Source organism: Oncorhynchus keta, chromosome 19 (genome assembly GCF_023373465.1).
Source record: "Oncorhynchus keta strain PuntledgeMale-10-30-2019 chromosome 19, Oket_V2, whole genome shotgun sequence".
Lineage (NCBI taxonomy): Eukaryota > Metazoa > Chordata > Actinopteri > Salmoniformes > Salmonidae > Oncorhynchus > Oncorhynchus keta.
In genome coordinates, this window is record NC_068439.1 from 11,777,863 (window position 1) to 11,794,801 (window position 16,939).

At 47.1% G+C, this 16,939-nt stretch overlaps 1 protein-coding gene and 1 long non-coding RNA gene across 3 annotated transcripts in view; one reads left to right on the forward strand and one right to left on the reverse strand.

The window, feature by feature from the left end:
- Positions 1 to 16,939, reverse strand: part of LOC118397938 (CLIP-associating protein 2-like) — a 149,238-nt gene that overhangs the window by 45,715 nt on the left and 86,584 nt on the right. The window contains exons 15-21 of the mRNA XM_052469456.1: positions 16,695 to 16,862; positions 15,890 to 15,930; positions 15,541 to 15,690; positions 9,776 to 9,799; positions 6,997 to 7,095; positions 6,085 to 6,111; positions 4,759 to 4,785 (exon numbers count right to left, since the gene is read on the reverse strand). Of these exons, the coding sequence (XP_052325416.1) occupies positions 4,759 to 4,785; positions 6,085 to 6,111; positions 6,997 to 7,095; positions 9,776 to 9,799; positions 15,541 to 15,690; positions 15,890 to 15,930; positions 16,695 to 16,862 (536 nt within the window). The remainder of the gene's footprint in view (positions 1 to 4,758; positions 4,786 to 6,084; positions 6,112 to 6,996; positions 7,096 to 9,775; positions 9,800 to 15,540; positions 15,691 to 15,889; positions 15,931 to 16,694; positions 16,863 to 16,939) is intronic.
- Positions 1,205 to 4,261, forward strand: LOC127909209 (uncharacterized). Of its 2 annotated transcripts, none has more exons than XR_008070277.1 (4): positions 1,205 to 3,174; positions 3,497 to 3,662; positions 3,799 to 4,007; positions 4,153 to 4,261. It is a non-coding gene; the product is annotated as an uncharacterized LOC127909209 (long non-coding RNA). The 2 variants fall into 2 exon arrangements; XR_008070278.1 differs by having other exon boundaries at positions 1,205 to 3,029.

Sequence of the window (16,939 nt, forward strand, 5' to 3'; positions counted from 1 at the left end):
ATGTTCTCATGTTCTGAGCAAGGAACTGAAACGTTAGCTTTTTTACATGGCACATATTGCACTTTTACTTTCTTCTCCAACACTTTGTTTTTGCATTATTTAAACCAAATTGAACATGTTTCATTATTTATTTGAGACTAAATTGATTTTATTGATGTATTATATTAAGTTAAAATAAGTGTTCATTCAGTATTGTTGTAATTGTCATTATTACAACAACAAAAATTATTACAAAATTGGCCGATTAAATCGGTATCAGCTTTTTTTTGGGGTCCCCCAATAATCAGTATCAGCGTTGAAAAATCATAATCGGTCGACCTCTAGTCCTACGTCAAAGACAGACGAGAACAGGTGTGAAAGTCAAATGTATGGAAAGAGCGGGTCATGTGACCCAAGTGAGAAAACCTTTTCACCACACACACGCAGAATACACAGACCCTACTAGAATAAACAGACTATACCAGAATACACAAACCAATACTAGAATACACAGACCATACTAGAATAAACAGACTATACCAGAATACACATACCAATACTAGAATACACAAACCCATACTAGAATACACAGACCCTACTAGAATAAACAGACCATACTAGAATACGCTATACTAGACCATACTAGAATACACAGACCATACTAGAATACACAGACCATACTAGAATAAACAGACCCTACTATAATACACAGACCCTACTAGAATACACAGACCATACTAGAATACACAGACCCTACTATAATACACAGACCCTACTAGAATACACAGACCATACTAGAATAAACAGACCCTACTATAATACACAGACCCTACTAGAATAAAATAAACAGACTATACCAGAATACACATACCAATACTAGAATACACAAACCAATACTAGAATACACAGACCATACTAGAATACACAGACCATACTAGAATACACAGACCCTACTAGAATACACAGACCATACTAGAATACACAGACCATACTAGAATACACAGACCATACTAGAATACACAGACCATACTAGAATACACAGACCATACTAGAATACACAGACCATACTAGAATACACAGACCATACTAGAATACACAGACCATACTAGAATACACAGACCATACTAGAATACACAGACCATACTAGAATACACAGACCCTACTAGAATACACAGACCATACTAGAATACACAGACCCTACTATAATAAACAGACTATACCAGAATACACAGACCCTACTAGAATAAACAGACTATACCAGAATACACAAACCAATACTAGAATACACAGACCATACTAGAATACACAGACCATACTAGAATACACAGACCATACTAGAATACACAGACCCTACTATAATAAACAGACTATACCAGAATACACAAACCAATACTAGAATACACAGACCATACTATAATACACAGACCATACTATAATACACAGACCATACTATAATACACAGACCATACTAGAATACACAGACCATACTAGAATACACAGACCATACTAGAATACACAGACCATACTAGAATACACAGACCATACTAGAATACACAGACCCTACTAGAATACACAGATCGGAATGGTCTGTTCTGTCAGAGGATGATGGTCACATCGCATTCTACCTCCCATGCAGAATCACCAATGCATCGCTCCCTCTCTCTGTCCCCCTCTGTCTCCCTCCCGCTCTTATATCTCCCCGCGTCTATCCCCTCTGCTCCCTCCTAACAGGTAGACACAGGCCTCATCTCCCTCCTAACAGGCCTCAGCTCCCTCCTAAAAGGTAGACACAGGCCTCAGCTCCCTCCTAACAGGCCTCAGCTCCCTACTAACAGGCCTCAGCTCCCTACTAACAGGCCTCAGCTCCCTACTAACAGGCCTCAGCTCCCTACTAACAGGCCTCAGCTCCCTACTAACAGGTAGACACAGGCCCCAGCTCCCTCCTAACAGGTAGACACAGGCCTCAGCTCCCTCCTAACAGGCCTCAGCTCCCTACTAACAGGCCCCAGCTCCCTCCTAACAGGTAGACACAGGCCCCAGCTCCCTCCTAACAGGTAGACACAGGCCCCAGCTCCCTGCTAACAGGCCTCAGCTCCCTGCTAACAGGCCTCAGCTCCCTGCTAACAGGCCTCAGCTCCCTCCTAACAGGTAGACACAGGCCTCAGCTCCCTGCTAACAGGTAGAGACAGGCCTCAGCTCCCTGCTAACAGGTAGACACAGGCCTCAGCTCCCTGCTAACAGGTAGACACAGGCCTCAGCTCCCTGCTAACAGGTAGACACAGGCCTCAGCTCCCTGCTAACAGGTAGACACAGGCCTCAGCTCCCTCCTAACAGGTAGAGACAGGCCCCAGCTCCCTCCTAACAGGCCTCAGCTCCCTCCTAACAGGTAGACACAGGCCTCAGCTCCCTCCTAACAGGTAGACACAGGCCTCAGCTCCCTCCTAACAGGTAGACACAGGCCTCAGCTCCCTCCTAACAGGTAGACACAGGCCTCTGCTCCCTCCTAACAGGTAGACACAGGCCCCAGCTCCCTCCTAACAGGCCTCAGCTCCCTCCTAACAGGTAGACACAGGCCCCAGCTCCCTCCTAACAGGTAGACACAGGCCTCAGCTCCCTGCTAACAGGCCTCAGCTCCCTGCTAACAGGTAGACACAGGCCCCAGCTCCCTCCTAACAGGTAGACACAGGCCCCAGCTCCCTGCTAACAGGCCTCAGCTCCCTGCTAACAGGCCTCAGCTCCCTGCTAACAGGTAGACACAGGCCCCAGCTCCCTCCTAACAGGCCTCAGCTCCCTCCTAACAGGTAGACGCAGGCCTCAGCTCCCTCCTAAAAGGTAGACACAGGCCTCAGCTCCCTCCTAACAGGCCTCAGCTCCCTACTAACAGGCCTCAGCTCCCTACTAACAGGCCTCAGCTCCCAACTAACAGGTAGACACAGGCCCCAGCTCCCTCCTAACAGGTAGACACAGGCCCCAGCTCCCTCCTAACAGGTAGACACAGGCCTCAGCTCCCTCCTAACAGGTAGACACAGGCCTCAGCTCCCTCCTAACAGGTAGACACAGGCCCCAGCTCCCTCCTAACAGGTAGAGACAGGCCTCAGCTCCCTGCTAACAGGCCTCAGCTCCCTGCTAACAGGTAGACACAGGCCTCAGCTCCCTCCTAACAGGTAGACACAGGCCTCAGCTCCCTCCTAACAGGTAGAGACAGGCCTCAGCTCCCTGCTAACAGGACTCAGCTCCCTCCTAACAGGTAGACACAGGCCTCAGCTCCCTGCTAACAGGCCTCAGCTCCCTCCTAACAGGTAAACACAGGCCTCAGCTCCCTCCTAACAGGTAGACACAGGCCCCAGCTCCCTCCTAACAGGTAGACACAGGCCTCAGCTCCCTGCTAACAGGCCTCAGCTCCCTCCTAACAGGTAGAGACAGGACTCAGCTCCCTGCTAACAGGACTCAGCTCCCTCCTAACAGGTAGACACAGGCCTCAGCTCCCTGCTAACAGGCCTCAGCTCCCTCCTAACAGGTAGAGACAGGACTCAGCTCCCTGCTAACAGGACTCAGCTCCCTCCTAACAGGTAGACACAGGCCTCAGCTCCCTGCTAACAGGCCTCAGCTCCCTCCTAACAGGTAGACACAGGCCTCAGCTCCCTCCTAACAGGTAGACACAGGCCCCAGCTCCCTCCTAACAGGTAGAGACAGGACTCAGCTCCCTGCTAACAGGACTCAGCTCCCTCCTAACAGGTAGACACAGGCCTCAGCTCCCTGCAACAGGCTCCTCCTCCTAACAGGTAGACACAGGCCTCAGCTCCCTGCTAACAGGCACAGGCCCCAGCTCCCTGCTAACAGGCCCCAGCTCCCTGCTAACAGGTAGACACAGGCCTCAGCTCCCTCCTAACAGGTAGAGACAGGACTCAGCTCCCTGCTAACAGGCCCCAGCTCCCTGCTAACAGGACTCAGCTCCCTGCTAACAGGACTCAGCTCCCTGCTAACAGGACTCAGCTCCCTGCTAACAGGCCTCAGCTCCCTGCTAACAGGTAGAGACAGGACTCAGCTCCCTGCTAACAGTCCTCAGCTCCCTCCTAACAGGTAGACACAGGCCTCAGCTCCCTGCTAACAGGTAGACACAGGCCCCAGCTCCCTCCTAACAGGTAGACACAGGCCCCAGCTCCCTCCTAACAGGTAGAGACAGGACTCAGCTCCCTGCTAACAGGACTCAGCTCCCTGCTAACAGGCCTCAGCTCCCTGCTAACAGGTAGAGACAGGACTCAGCTCCCTGCTAACAGTCCTCAGCTCCTCTAACAGCTCCTCCTGCTAACAGGTAACAGGTAGACACAGGCCCCAGCTCCCAGGCCCCAGCTCCCTCTAACAGGTAGACACAGGCCTCACTCCAGCTCCCTCCTAACAGGTAGAGACCTCCTAACAGGTAGACACAGGCCCCAGCTCCTCCTAACAGGTAGACACAGGCCTCAGCTCCCTCCTAACAGGTAGAGACAGGCCTCAGCTCCCTCCTAACAGGTAGAGACAGGCCTCAGCTCCCTCCTAACAGGTAGACACAGGCCTCAGTTCAGAGAGTAAGGAGTCATAAGAAGGCAGACATGTTTTAGTTTGAACTAAATGCTTCAGCCAGAGAGGGGGTGGAGCTTTAGGTGACCAGCTTGGGTGAGGGGGGAGGAGGGTGAGAACAGATGGAAGGGTGAGAGAGGGGGTGAGGGGGGATGAGGGGGAGAACAGATTAAGGGTGAGAGGGGGGGTGAGGGTAACAGGTAGTAGACATTAGATTCTTACCACCAACGATGGTAGCAGACTGAGATCCTGCACCAATGAGGAGGAGGAATTGGAAATAGGGGGGAGGAGCCATAAGACCATTGGTTGGGAAGGGAGCAGAGGCGGGGACAGGAAGTTAAACAAGATGGATTACGGGTGTTAGAGCACAAAGCACCATGGGCGTTAGAACACAGAGAGCATCATGGGAGCATTCCGAGCGATCCTAGACGAGAGAATGAGAGCGAGAATGAACACGATTCAAACACGTAAATAAATGTATCAATTAAATATTGAATAAACTGAAGGCTGACACACACAGAACCAGCTGTGATGCTCGATGGAGGAACGGTAGAGCATTGCATGATGGGTAGCCGGTGTGTGACGCAGCAGTATCGCTGACGAAGCAAAGCAGCTTCACAATGGAAGAAATAAAAACACCTTAAAGTAAAAATGCTCTAAAACCTGCCCTGCCCCGGCACAGCTCTCTCACAAACACACACAGCCAAAACCTGCCCTGCACCGGCACAGCTCTCTCACAAACACACACAGCCAAAACCTGCCCTGCCCCGGCACAGCTCTCTCACAAACACACACAGCCAAAACCTGCCCTGCCCCGGCACAGCTCTCGAGCACAAAGATATCTCCCCATCATTCTTCATTTTCTCAATGTTAATCTCTCCCGGTGCAGAGTGCGTTCGTTCGCTCCTCCCGGTGCAGAGTGAGTTCGCTAGCTAGTTCCTCCCGGTGCAGAGTGAGTTCGCAAGGCAGCTCCTCCCGGTGCAGAGTGTGTTTGCCAGCCAGCCAGCCAGCTCCTCCCGGTGCAGTGTGTTTGCCAGCCAGCCAGCTCCTCCCGGTGCAGAGTTAGCCAGCCAGCCAGCCAGCTCCTCCCGGTGCAGAGTTAGCCAGCTCCTCCCGGTGCAGAGTTAGCCAGCTCCTCCCGGTGCAGAGTTAGCCAGCTCCTCCCGGTGCAGAGTTAGCCAGCTCCTCCCGGTGCAGAGTTAGCCAGCTCCTCCCGGTGCAGAGTTAGCCAGCTCCTCCCGGTGCAGAGTTAGCCAGCTCCTCCAGGTGCAGAGTTAGCCAGCTCCTCCCGGTGCAGTTAGCCAGCTCCTCCCGGTGCAGAGTTAGCCAGCTCCTCCCGGTGCAGAGTTAGCTAGCTCCTCCTGCTGTATTTTGTCATGTTTTGGTATTACTATTGGCAGAACTGGACTCTTCACACCAACAACAAAACACTCAGTGGTGAGACAACAAAGCATGCAGAGAACACACCCCGTCTCACAAAAAACCACAGTGACCACGAGAGCAACATAATGGGTCCGTCTAACCAACACACACACACACACACAATACCTGGTGTGCAATCTGATTCGTAGGAACCTAAGAGGTATAAAAATAAAAACATGTGCAGGAGCTTAATGTGACTGAGGGATACCAGCAGCGAATACAGAAAGAGGGTGAATAACTCATCACGCAAACACACGCTCAAATACACTTATACATCCACAGCAGTGATTGTGTGTGTGTGAGGGACGCGGTATTCATTTGAGGCTCAAAAGCTGTGTGAACGTGTGTGTATGTATGTGTTTAAGGTGTGTGTGTGTGTGTGTGTGTGTGTGTGTGTGTGTGTGTTTATATATGTGTGTGTGTGTTTTTAAGGTGTGTTGTAAGTGTGTGTGTGTATGTGTGTGTGTTTTTAAGGTGTGTGTGTGTGTGTGTGTGTGTGTGTGTGTGTGTGTGTGTGTGTGTGTGTGTGTGTGTGTGTGTGTGTGTGTTTAAGGTGTGTATATGTGTTTAAGATGTGTGTGTATATGCGTTTAAGGTGTGTGTGTGTGTGTGTGTGTATGTGTGTGTGTGTGTGTGTTTAAGGTGTGTGTGTGGTGTGTGTGTATATGTGTTTAAGGTGTGTGTGTGTGTGTGTGTGTGTGTGTGTGTGTAAGGTGTATGTGTGTGTGTGTGTATATGCGTTTAAGGTGTGTGTGTATATGTGTGTGTGTGTGTGTTTAAGGTGTGTGTGTGTGTGTGTGTGTGTGTTTAAGGTGTGTGTGTGTGTGTGTGTGTGTGTGTGTGTATATGTGTGTGTGTGTGTGTGTGTATGTGTGTGTGTATGTATATGCGTTTAAGGTGTGTGTGTATATGTGTGTGTGTGTATATGCGTTTAAGGTGTGTGTGTATATGTGTGTGTGTATATGTGTGTGTGTGTATATGCGTTTAAGGTGTGTGTGTATGTATATGCGTTTAAGGTGTGTGTGTGTTTCTCCTTACGTTGTGACTGGGACACCATCTTGGTGCGGCTTCGTCCCCGGGAGTCCACGTGGCTGACACTGGTTGCCGTGGTGAGAGGCTGCTTGGTCCTCAGACGACCTGAGGTCAGAGGTCATACTGTTAGACCGGACACTGACTGGACACACACTCTTCTTCTCACACTTTCTGAATAGAACAGAGCCCACCCACCCTCCACTACTAAGCAATAAGCACTAGTTTAGAGAAGGTAAGAGAAGTACTACTGGAGAACACCAGTCTATATACACTCACATACCTAACTTAGTCTAAACAGTAACTTGGTCTTACAGTCTAGACTTACAGTAAGTACTACCGTCTTACCATTGACTGACCTGACCCCTACAGTCAGGCACAGAGAGGTGGGGGGCTGTGTCAGAGGTCAAAGATCATGTGATATGATTTAGCTCGGCCGACTAAAATGCCCAAATAATATCTGACTTTTACTTAAAACAACATCAAATCAGAATGAATCAGAGAATCCAGATATGAGATATAATGTGTGAATCATTTCAGGAAACAAGACGTATGTCGCTCGTCACTACTTCACAGGAGAGATATTTGAACGTAGACATTTATTTTTGATCCAAATTGTTGTTTTTTGTTGCTGAAATAATGGATGGTCTGGACACGCCTAGAGATGAGTTGGGATTGGTCTGCCATGTAACACGCTTCTGTCTATAACATGAGCTGATCAGTATGTGTAGGTAATCCCTTTAAAACTCAAGATATTTTTCAAGATATCACAAAGAACGGCATCAGTGTTGAAGGACTGAGTTCTGAAATCAGTAGAATGTCCGGTGGAAGCAGAGTTAGACGGATAAGGAGATGGAGAATATTCTGGCGTTTGATTGAAAATTTGCGGAGGGAGTCAAAAAGAGAACACACAGAAGGCTGTTGTATAAAAATCTCCGGATTACATCTTCAAACTAAAGGGCAACAATGGCATCCGTGACAGAGAGGGAGAAGCATTCATCCATGCACACGGGTAAGAAAGTAGCTAGCTACATTTTCAGATATGATAAGTTTCTCATTTTGTCAGAAAGTTGTTTTCTGATAGCTAGCTAGCTAATGTTAGCTGGCTGGCTCGCTAGCTAACCATGTGTATGATCTGTGTAGTAATATTATTCGTATCTCCGAGCCATTTGCATAGCTAGTTATAGCTTAATGTTAGCTAGCTAATATTGAACCAACAGTAATTGCAGCCTCTCCCTCAACGTGATCAAGCCAAAGGAGATGATTGTGGACAACAGGAAAAAAGAGGTTCCGAGCACGCCCCCATTCTCATCGACGGGGCTGCAGTGGAGCAGGTTGAGAGCTTCAAGTTCCTTAGTTTGTTGGTGATGTGGACACCAACATGGTCTAAGCACACCAAGACAGTCGTGAAGAGGGCATGACAAAACCTATTCCACCTCAGGAGACTGAAAAGATTTGGCATTGGTCCCAAGACCCTCAAAGGGTTCTACAGCTGCACCATCGAGAGCATCCTGACGGGTTGCATCACCGCCAAGCTCCCTGCCATCCTGGACCTATATACTAGGCAGTGTCAGAGCATCGTTAATGTTATGTAATTTTATTGTGCTACTTTTTACTTTAGTTCATTTAGTAAATAATTTCTCAACTCTATTTCTTGAACTGCATTGTTGGTTAAAAACTTCTTATGGCTTGAATCCCGTTAACGGGATTGATATGACAACAGCCAGTGAAAGTGCAGGGCACCAAATTCAGTAAGGTTAGCTAGCTAGCTTAAGGTTAGCCAGCTAGCTTAAGGTTAGCCAGCTAGCTTAAGGTTAGCCAGCTAGCTTAAGGTTAGCCAGCTAGCTTAAGGTTAGCCAACAAGCTAGAAAATAATGATCTTGTTGCGAGTTTATTTTACTGTAAAATTGAATACAAATTAGCTGAAGTGAAGACGTCGTCGGCTATATGATATGGTCATTATTTGAACTGGTTAGTCAGCTAGCGTAAGGTTAGCCAGCTAGCTTAAGGTTAGCCAGCTAGCTTAAGGTTAACCAGCTTAAGGTTAGCCAGCTAGCTTAAGGTTAGCCAGCTAGAAACGAACCAAAACATTGTTTAGAAACTTGCTTTTTGTTTCCATGGTTTGCTAGATTGACTTGTACTAAATTAATTTTTAAATGGATGGGTATATTGGTGTTAAAATACACCAGTTATGACATTTTGCACCACAAGGCTGCTGATGTCCTGTAGATTTTGTGTTTATACTGTTTCATAACGACAATGACAAGTTTGATGTCGTACAAACAACAGAATGTTCATGATGTCACTATCGACAAGTGTCTACAGAAAGACGTAGTATAAACCTTTGGTTGTTTGGTACACAAGCGTACTGGGGATAAGGCTTAAGAGGGTGTGAACCATGCTGAATGAGTAGAGACAAAGAGCTCTCCAGTAGGTGTACCAAAACATTCAAAAGGCATTTTCTCAGAAGTGAGGTTACATGTCTATCAACTTTCAAAGCAGAATTACTTTCCCATTGTTCCTAAAATTCAGGGTAGCTCTGTATCTCTGCTTTCATCTAAAGTTATATATATATATAATTTTGGTACAGAAGACCAAACTGAGTCGGTCGGTCACAATTATGGAATATGAGATGTTAGAGTACAGAGGAACAGAAGAGGGCGCCATGGTTACAGGGTTAACTCTTTCCTGTCCAGGGCCACTCCCAGAATACACAGGAAGGAGGAATGAAGGGAGGAATTAAAAACATGAAGTGAGCGGGGGGGGGGAGTGAAGGAGTTGATCTTACCATCTGTTTTATCTGAGGCATCATCTTTAGTGTGCGAGAGAGAGAGAGATGCAGAGAGAGAGAGATGCAGAGAGAGAGATGCAGAGAGAGAGATGAGCGAGAGAGATGCAGAGAGAGAGATGAGTGAGAGAGATGCAGAGAGAGATGCAGAGAGAGAGAGATGAGCGAGAGAAATGCAGAGAGAGAGATGAGCGAGCGAGAGAGAGATGAGCGAGAGATGCAGATGAGAAGAGATAAGCGAGAAGATGCGAGCCGAGAGAGATGAGCGAGAGAAGATGCAGAGAGAGATGCAGAGAGAGAGAGATGAGCGAGAGAGATGCAGAGAGAGAGAGAGAGATGAGCGAGAGAGAGAGATGAGCGTGAAAGAGATGAGCGAGAGAGATGAAAGAGATGAGCGAGAGAGAGAGATGAGCGAGAGAGAGAGATGATAGCGAGATAAGATGAGAGATAATGAGCGAGAGATGAGCGAAGAGATGAGCGAGATGAGAAGATATGGCGAAGAGAGATGAAGATACGAAGAGATAAGCGAGCGAGAGAGATAAGCGTAGAAATGAGATAGAGAAAAGATGAGCAGAGATAGCGAGAGATAAGCGAAGAAGAGAGAGATGATGCAGAGAGAGATGCAGAGAGAGATGCAGAGAGATGACGAGATGCAGATAGAAGAAGAGATGAGCGAAGAGATGCAGAAGAGATGCAGAGAGAGATTGATGCGCGATGCAGAGAGATGCGAGAGAGATTTAGATGGCGAGAGAGAGAGATGAGCGTGAGAAGAGATGAGCGTGAAGAGATGAGCGAAGAGAGATGAGCGAGAGAGAGAGATGGCGAAGAGATGAGCGAGAGAGAGAGATGAGCGAGAGAAGATGAGCGAGAGAGAGAGATGAGCGAGAGAAGAGATGAGCGAGAGAAGATGGCGAAGATGAGCGAAGAAGATGCAGAGAGAGATGAGCGAAGAGATGCAGAGAGATGAGATAAAGAAAGAGATGAGCGTGAATGAGAAGATAAGCGAGAGATAAGAGATGAGCGAGATGAGAGAGATGAAGCGAGAGAGATGAGAGATGGCGAGAGAGATGAAAGAGCGAAGAAGATAAGCGAGAAAGATAAACGAGAGATAAAAGAGAAGAAGATAAGCGAAGAAGATAAGAAGAAGATAAGCGAAGAAGATAGAAGATAAGCGAGAAGATGCAGAGAGAGATAATGCGAGAGATAGAAGAGATGCAGCGAGAAGAAGATGCAGAAGATGAGCGAGAGAGAGAGATGACGTGAAAAGATAAATGAAGATAAGCGAGAGAAGATAAGCGAAAGAAGATAATCGAGAGAAGATAGATAATCGAGCGAAGAAGATAAGGAGAGAGAGATGCGAGAGAGAGATGAGATATGACGAAGAGATGCAGAGAGAGAGAGATAAGCGAGAGAAGAGAGATGAAGAGAAGAGAGAGAGATAAGCAGAGAGAAAAGATCGAGAAGAGAGAGATAAGCGTAGAAAGAGATGCAGAGAGAAAAGATACGAAGAAAAGATAAGAGAAGAGAGAAGAGAGAGATAAGCGAGAGAGATGCAGAGAGAGAGAGATGAGAGAAGATGCAAGATGAGAGAGATAAGAGAGAGATGATAGAGAGAAGCAGAATGACAGAGAGAGAGATGCAGATAGAGAGAGAGAGACAGAAGAAGAGAGACAGACAGAGAGAGAGAGATGCAGAGAGAGAGAGATGCAGAGAGAGAGAGAGATGCAGAGAGAGATAGAGATGCAGAGAGAGAGAGAATAGATATGCAGAGAGATAAGAGAGAGATGCAGAGAGAGAGAGAGATGCAGAGAGAGAGATGCAGAGAGAGAAGAGAGACAGAGAGAGAGAGAGAGAGAGAGAGAGAGAGAGATGCAGAGAGAGAGAGATGCAGAGAGAGAGATGCAGAGATAAGCGAAGAGATGCAGAGAGAGAGAGAGATGCAGAGAGAGAGAGATGACAGAGAGAGACAGAGAGAGAAGAGATGCAGAGATGAGCAGAGAGAGAGAGAGAATGCAGAGAGAGAGAGAGAGATGCAGAGAGAGAAGAAAAGATGAGAGAGAGAAAGAGATGCAGAGAGAGAGAGATAATGCAGAGAAGAGAAGAGAGAGAGATGCAGAGAGAGAAGAGAGATGCAGAGAGAGAAGATGCAGAGAAGAGAGAGACAGAGAGAGAGAGAGAGAGAGAGATGCGAGAGAGAGAGATGCAGAGAGAGAGAGAGATGCAGAAGAGAGAGATGCAGAGAGAGAGAGAGATGCAGAGAGAGAGAGAGATGCAGAGAGAGAAAAGAGATGCAGAGAGAGAGAGAGAGACAGAAAAGAAATGAGAAGAGAGAGACAGATAGGCAGAAGATAAGACAGAGAGAGATGCAGAGAGATAGAGACAGAAGAAGAGAGACAGAGAGAGAGGGAGACAGAAGAGAGATGCAGAGAGAGAGATGAGAGAGAGAGAGAGCAGAGAGAGAAAGAGGTATAGTATCTATGTTAGTAACAGAACATAGTCCAACAGTGAATCATGCGGAACAACTAAGCAGAATACACACTGATATAGCACATATCTAGTAACACAGAATATAACACACAAGAAGATAGCATGCGGATGAGCCACACTCAGACAAATACACACAGACAGGCAGAAGCACACACAAAAACAGAGAGCCACACACAGACAAACAACGGACACACAAGCAGCAAGACACACAGAGACACACAGCAGAAGACAAACATGGGAGAGAGAGGCAGGAGATATTCAGAAGATGTTCAGCCCAGGATGAAAGCACTAGGAAATCATTTAATGATACAGCACCATACCTCTGTGTGTGTGTGTGTGTCTTGAAGAGAGATACTTGAGGTGATTGATTAGAGATAGACTATATCAGTCAGAGTCTGTCACTCAGACTCATGTCTAAACTGCCTGTCTGATTGGTTGGCTGTCTGGTTTGATTGACAGCTTCCTTACCCAATGAGGAGTAGGAGCCGAGGGGTCAGTCTCACTGGCCCCACCTGCCCGATGAGAGATCTAGCAGAGAGAGATTAACATCTACAGAGAGGAGAGATGTAGAAGAGAGAGAGAGCCCCGATGCCGAGAGAGACTGGGAGAGACAGAGAGAGATATAGAGAGAGATACACGAGCGATCGATCTGGCAAACAGAGATTCCCGAGAGAGATCTGGAAGAGATGCCCCCGAGAGAGATCTGAGAGAGAGAGATGACAGAGAGAAAGATCAGATCTAGAGGAGAGGAGAGAGATGTCTCAGAGAGAGAGACCATCAGAGACTAGAGAAATCACTTGCTGGAGATAACAGAGAGATTCTAGAGAGAGAGAGAAATCTAGAGAGAGAGAGATACTTTCTGAGAGAGAGAGAGAGAGAGAGAGACAGAGAGAGAAGAGAGATCTGAGGAGAGAGAGAGATCTTCCAGAGAGAGAGATGACCATTTAGATGACAGAGATCAGGAAAAGAGAGAAGCAGAGAGAAGAAGAGAGAGAGAGAGAGCGAGGAGAGAGAAGAGAAGATGAGAGAGAGATGAAGAGCGAAGAGAGAGAGCGTGAGAAGAGAGATGAGCGAAGAAAGAAGATAAGCAAAGAGAGAAAAGGAGACGAGAGAAAAGATGAAGCGAGAAGAAAGATAGCAGTAGCGAGGAGACAGAGAAGCGAGAGATGAGAGAAGATAAGGAGAGGAGAGAAGAGAGAGCAGAAGCAGAAGATAGGCGGAAGAGGAGAGAGAGAGGAGAAGAGAGGATAGAGAGAGAAGGGAGATAGATAAGATAAGAGAGATAGAGAGGAGAGGACAGAGAGGAAGAAAGCGAAAGATAAGCGAGGCGAGGAGATATAGGAAGAGAGAAAGATAGAGAGAGAATGAAGAGAGTAGAGGAGAAGATAAGAGAGAAGAGAAAGTAGAGGAAGAAGAGAGAGAGAAGTAAGAGGAGAGAGAAGATAAGCAGAGAGAGATAATCAGAGAAGTAGAGAGTAAGATAAGGAGAGTAGAAGATAAGAGAGTAAAGAGTAGCGAAAAGTAAGAGGCGAAGTAGAAGTAGAAAGTAGAGAAGAGTAAGAAGAGAAAGAGTAGAAAGAAGAGTAGAGTAGAATGAGAGTAGAGGAAGCGAGAGAGAGTAGAAGAGATGAGAGAGATAAGAGAGATAGAGAGAGAGAGTAGAGAGAGAGAGAAGGAAAGAGAGCGAGAGCAGAAGATTAGCCGGGATCTAGAGAGAGAGAAGATCTCAAAGAGAGATAGTTAAGAGAGAGGGTCATTGAGAGAGCTCTCCTGAGATGAGAGAGAGATCTGAGAGAGAGAGAGCTCTGAGAGAGATCACGAGAGAACTCTTGAGAGAGATTGGAGGCTCTTCTGATAGGACGGATCTAAGAGTTGAACAGAGTCTGCCTCCCGAGAGAGAGGAGAAGACCCCAGATCTGAGAAAGAGAAATAATCTTGAGTGTGAGATCTGAGTGTGTGAGTCTAGAGAGAGTGAGAATGCTGAGTGTGTGAGATGTAGATCTGGAGAGAGTGTAGATCTGAGATCTGAGAGAATGCTGCTGGAGAGTGAGAGATGCTGAGTGAGAGATGCTGTAGAGTGAATGATGCTGAGTGAGAGAGTGATGCTAGATGAGTGAGTGTAATGCTGAGTGAGTAATGCTGCTGAGTGAGTGAGTGTAATGCTGAGTGAGTAATGCTGAGTGAGTACGTGTAATGCTGAGTGAGACGTGTAATGCTGAGTGAGAGTAATGCTGTGAGAGAGAAGAGAGTGAGTGTGTAATCTGAGTGAGTGAGTAATGCTGCTGAGTAGTGTAATGCTGAGTGAGTGCGTGTAATGCTAGAGAGTGAGAATGCTGAGTGAGAGTAATGCTGAGTGAGTGAGTAGATGAGGTGAGTGTGTGTAATGCTGCTGAGTGAGTGTAATGATGCTGAGTGAGTGCGTGTGTGTAATGCTGCTGAGTGAGTGCGTGTGAGTAGATGCTGAGTGAGTGAGTGTAATCTGAGTGAGTGTGTGTAATCTGAGTGAGTGTGTGTAATGCTGAGTGAGTGTGTGTAATGCTGAGTGAGTGTGTGTAATGCTGAGTGAGTGAGTGTAATGCTGAGTGAGTGAGTGTAAGATCACTGAGTGAGAGAGAGAGTAATGCTGAGTGAGTGTGAGAGTAATGCTGAGTGGGAGTGAGAGTAATGCTGAGTGAGTGTGTGTAATGACAGAGAGAGTAATGCTGAGTGAGTGTGTGTAATGCTGGGAGACAGAGAGAGATGCAGAGAGATGCAGAGAGAGTGAAGTAATGCAGTGGTAATGAAAAGCGTGTATGTATGCTATGTTAGTAACAGAACATAGTCCAACAGTGAATCATGCGGAACAACTAACAAATACACACTGACAGCACATATCTACACAAAAACAGACATACAACACACACACAGGCAGCAAGCACACAGAGAGCCACACTCAGACAAACAACACACACACAGGCAGCAAGCGCACAGAGAGCCACACTCAGACAAACAACACACACACAGGCAGCAAGCACACAGAGCCACACTCAGACAAACATGGGAGACGAGAGGCAGGAAGTATATTCAGAAAGATGTTCAGCCCAGGTCCCGAAAGCACTAGGAAATCATTTTAACATACAGCACCATACCTCTGTGTGTGTGTGTGTGTGCGCGCACGCGCGTACTTGGGTGATTGATTATTTGATAGACTATATCAGTCAGCCGTCTGTCACTCAGACTCATGTCTAAACTGCCTGTCTGATTGGTTGGCTGTCTGGTTTGATTGACAGCTTCCTTACCCAATGAGGAGTAGGAGCCGGGGGTCAGTCTCACTGGCCCCACCTGCCCGATGTGCCGCTGCTTAGCAACCGCTGCCGCATTAACATCTACATCGCTACGGGAACGTTGTAGGGAGCCCGGCGACGCCCCGCCCTTATGACCCGCCGGGACTGGGAGGGGAAGGGAGGATATATATATTTACACACACACACACACACACACACTATAAAATCACTTGCTGGCACATAACAGTGGATTCCCGAAAGTATGTGGAAAAATTAAGGGGTCTGAATACTTTCTGAATGAAACAAATAACGTACACGCCACAAAATCATGTAATCAATACCGGAGAGGTAGTGTGTGTCTCACCTCTTCCAGGAGCAGCTGACCATTTAGATGACAGAGGACGACTGGGAAAGAGTGAGTGTGTGTGTGAGAGAGAAGAATGCCGAGAGGAGGTGTGTGAGTGAGTGTGTAATGCCGAGTGAGTGTGTGGAAACAGTGTGTGTGTGTAATGCAGAGTGAGTGTGTGTGTGTGTGTGTGTGTAATGCAGTGAGTGTGTGTGTGTGTGTGTGTGTGTAATGCAGTGAGTGTGTGTGTGTGTGTGTGTGTAATGCCGAGTGAGTGAGTGTGTGTGTGTGTGTGTGTAATGCCGAGTGAGTGAGTGTGTGTGTGTGTGTGTGTGTAATGCAGAGTGAGTGTGTGTGTGTGTGTGTAATGCCGAGTAGTGGTAGTGTGTGTGTGTGTGTGTGTAATGCCGGTGAGTGTGAGTGTGTGTGTGTGTGTGTGACGAGATGAGTGAAGGAAGTGTGAGTGTGTGTGTGTGTGTGTGTGTGTGTGTAATGCAGAAAGAGTGTGAGGAGAAGGAGAAGGGAAACAAGAGAAGAGTGTGTGTGTGTGTGTGTGTGTAGAAAGTGAAGGTGTAAAGAGTGTAGAAAGTGTGTGTAGAGTAAGTAGAGAGTAAAGAGTAGAAAGTAATGCCAGTGAGTGAAGTGAGTGAGTGAGAGTGTGTGTAGAGAGAGTGTGTGTGTGAGTGTGTGTAAGAGTAGAGAGTAGAGAGAGAGAGAGTAGAGAGGAGAGAGAGAAGGAAAGAGCGAGAGCAGAATATTACTTTCCGGGTACCTCTGAGCCCCTCCTCTCAAAAACATATAGTTAAAGGTCAGGGGTCATTACTTAAGGCTCTCCTGTGATGAGGAAGAGGAGCGGTCGCTCTGAGGAAGAGACGTCACGCTCCCAGAACTCTTGAGAGACGATTGGAGGCTCTTCTGATAGGACGGTTCTAACGAGTTGAACAGAGAGTCTGCCTCCCCCGGGAAATGGTTCCTAAGACCCCAGTATGCCCTGAGAAAGAGAAATAATGTGTGAGTATGCTAAGTGTGTGAGTGTAATGCTGAGTGTGTAATGCTGAGTGTGTGAGA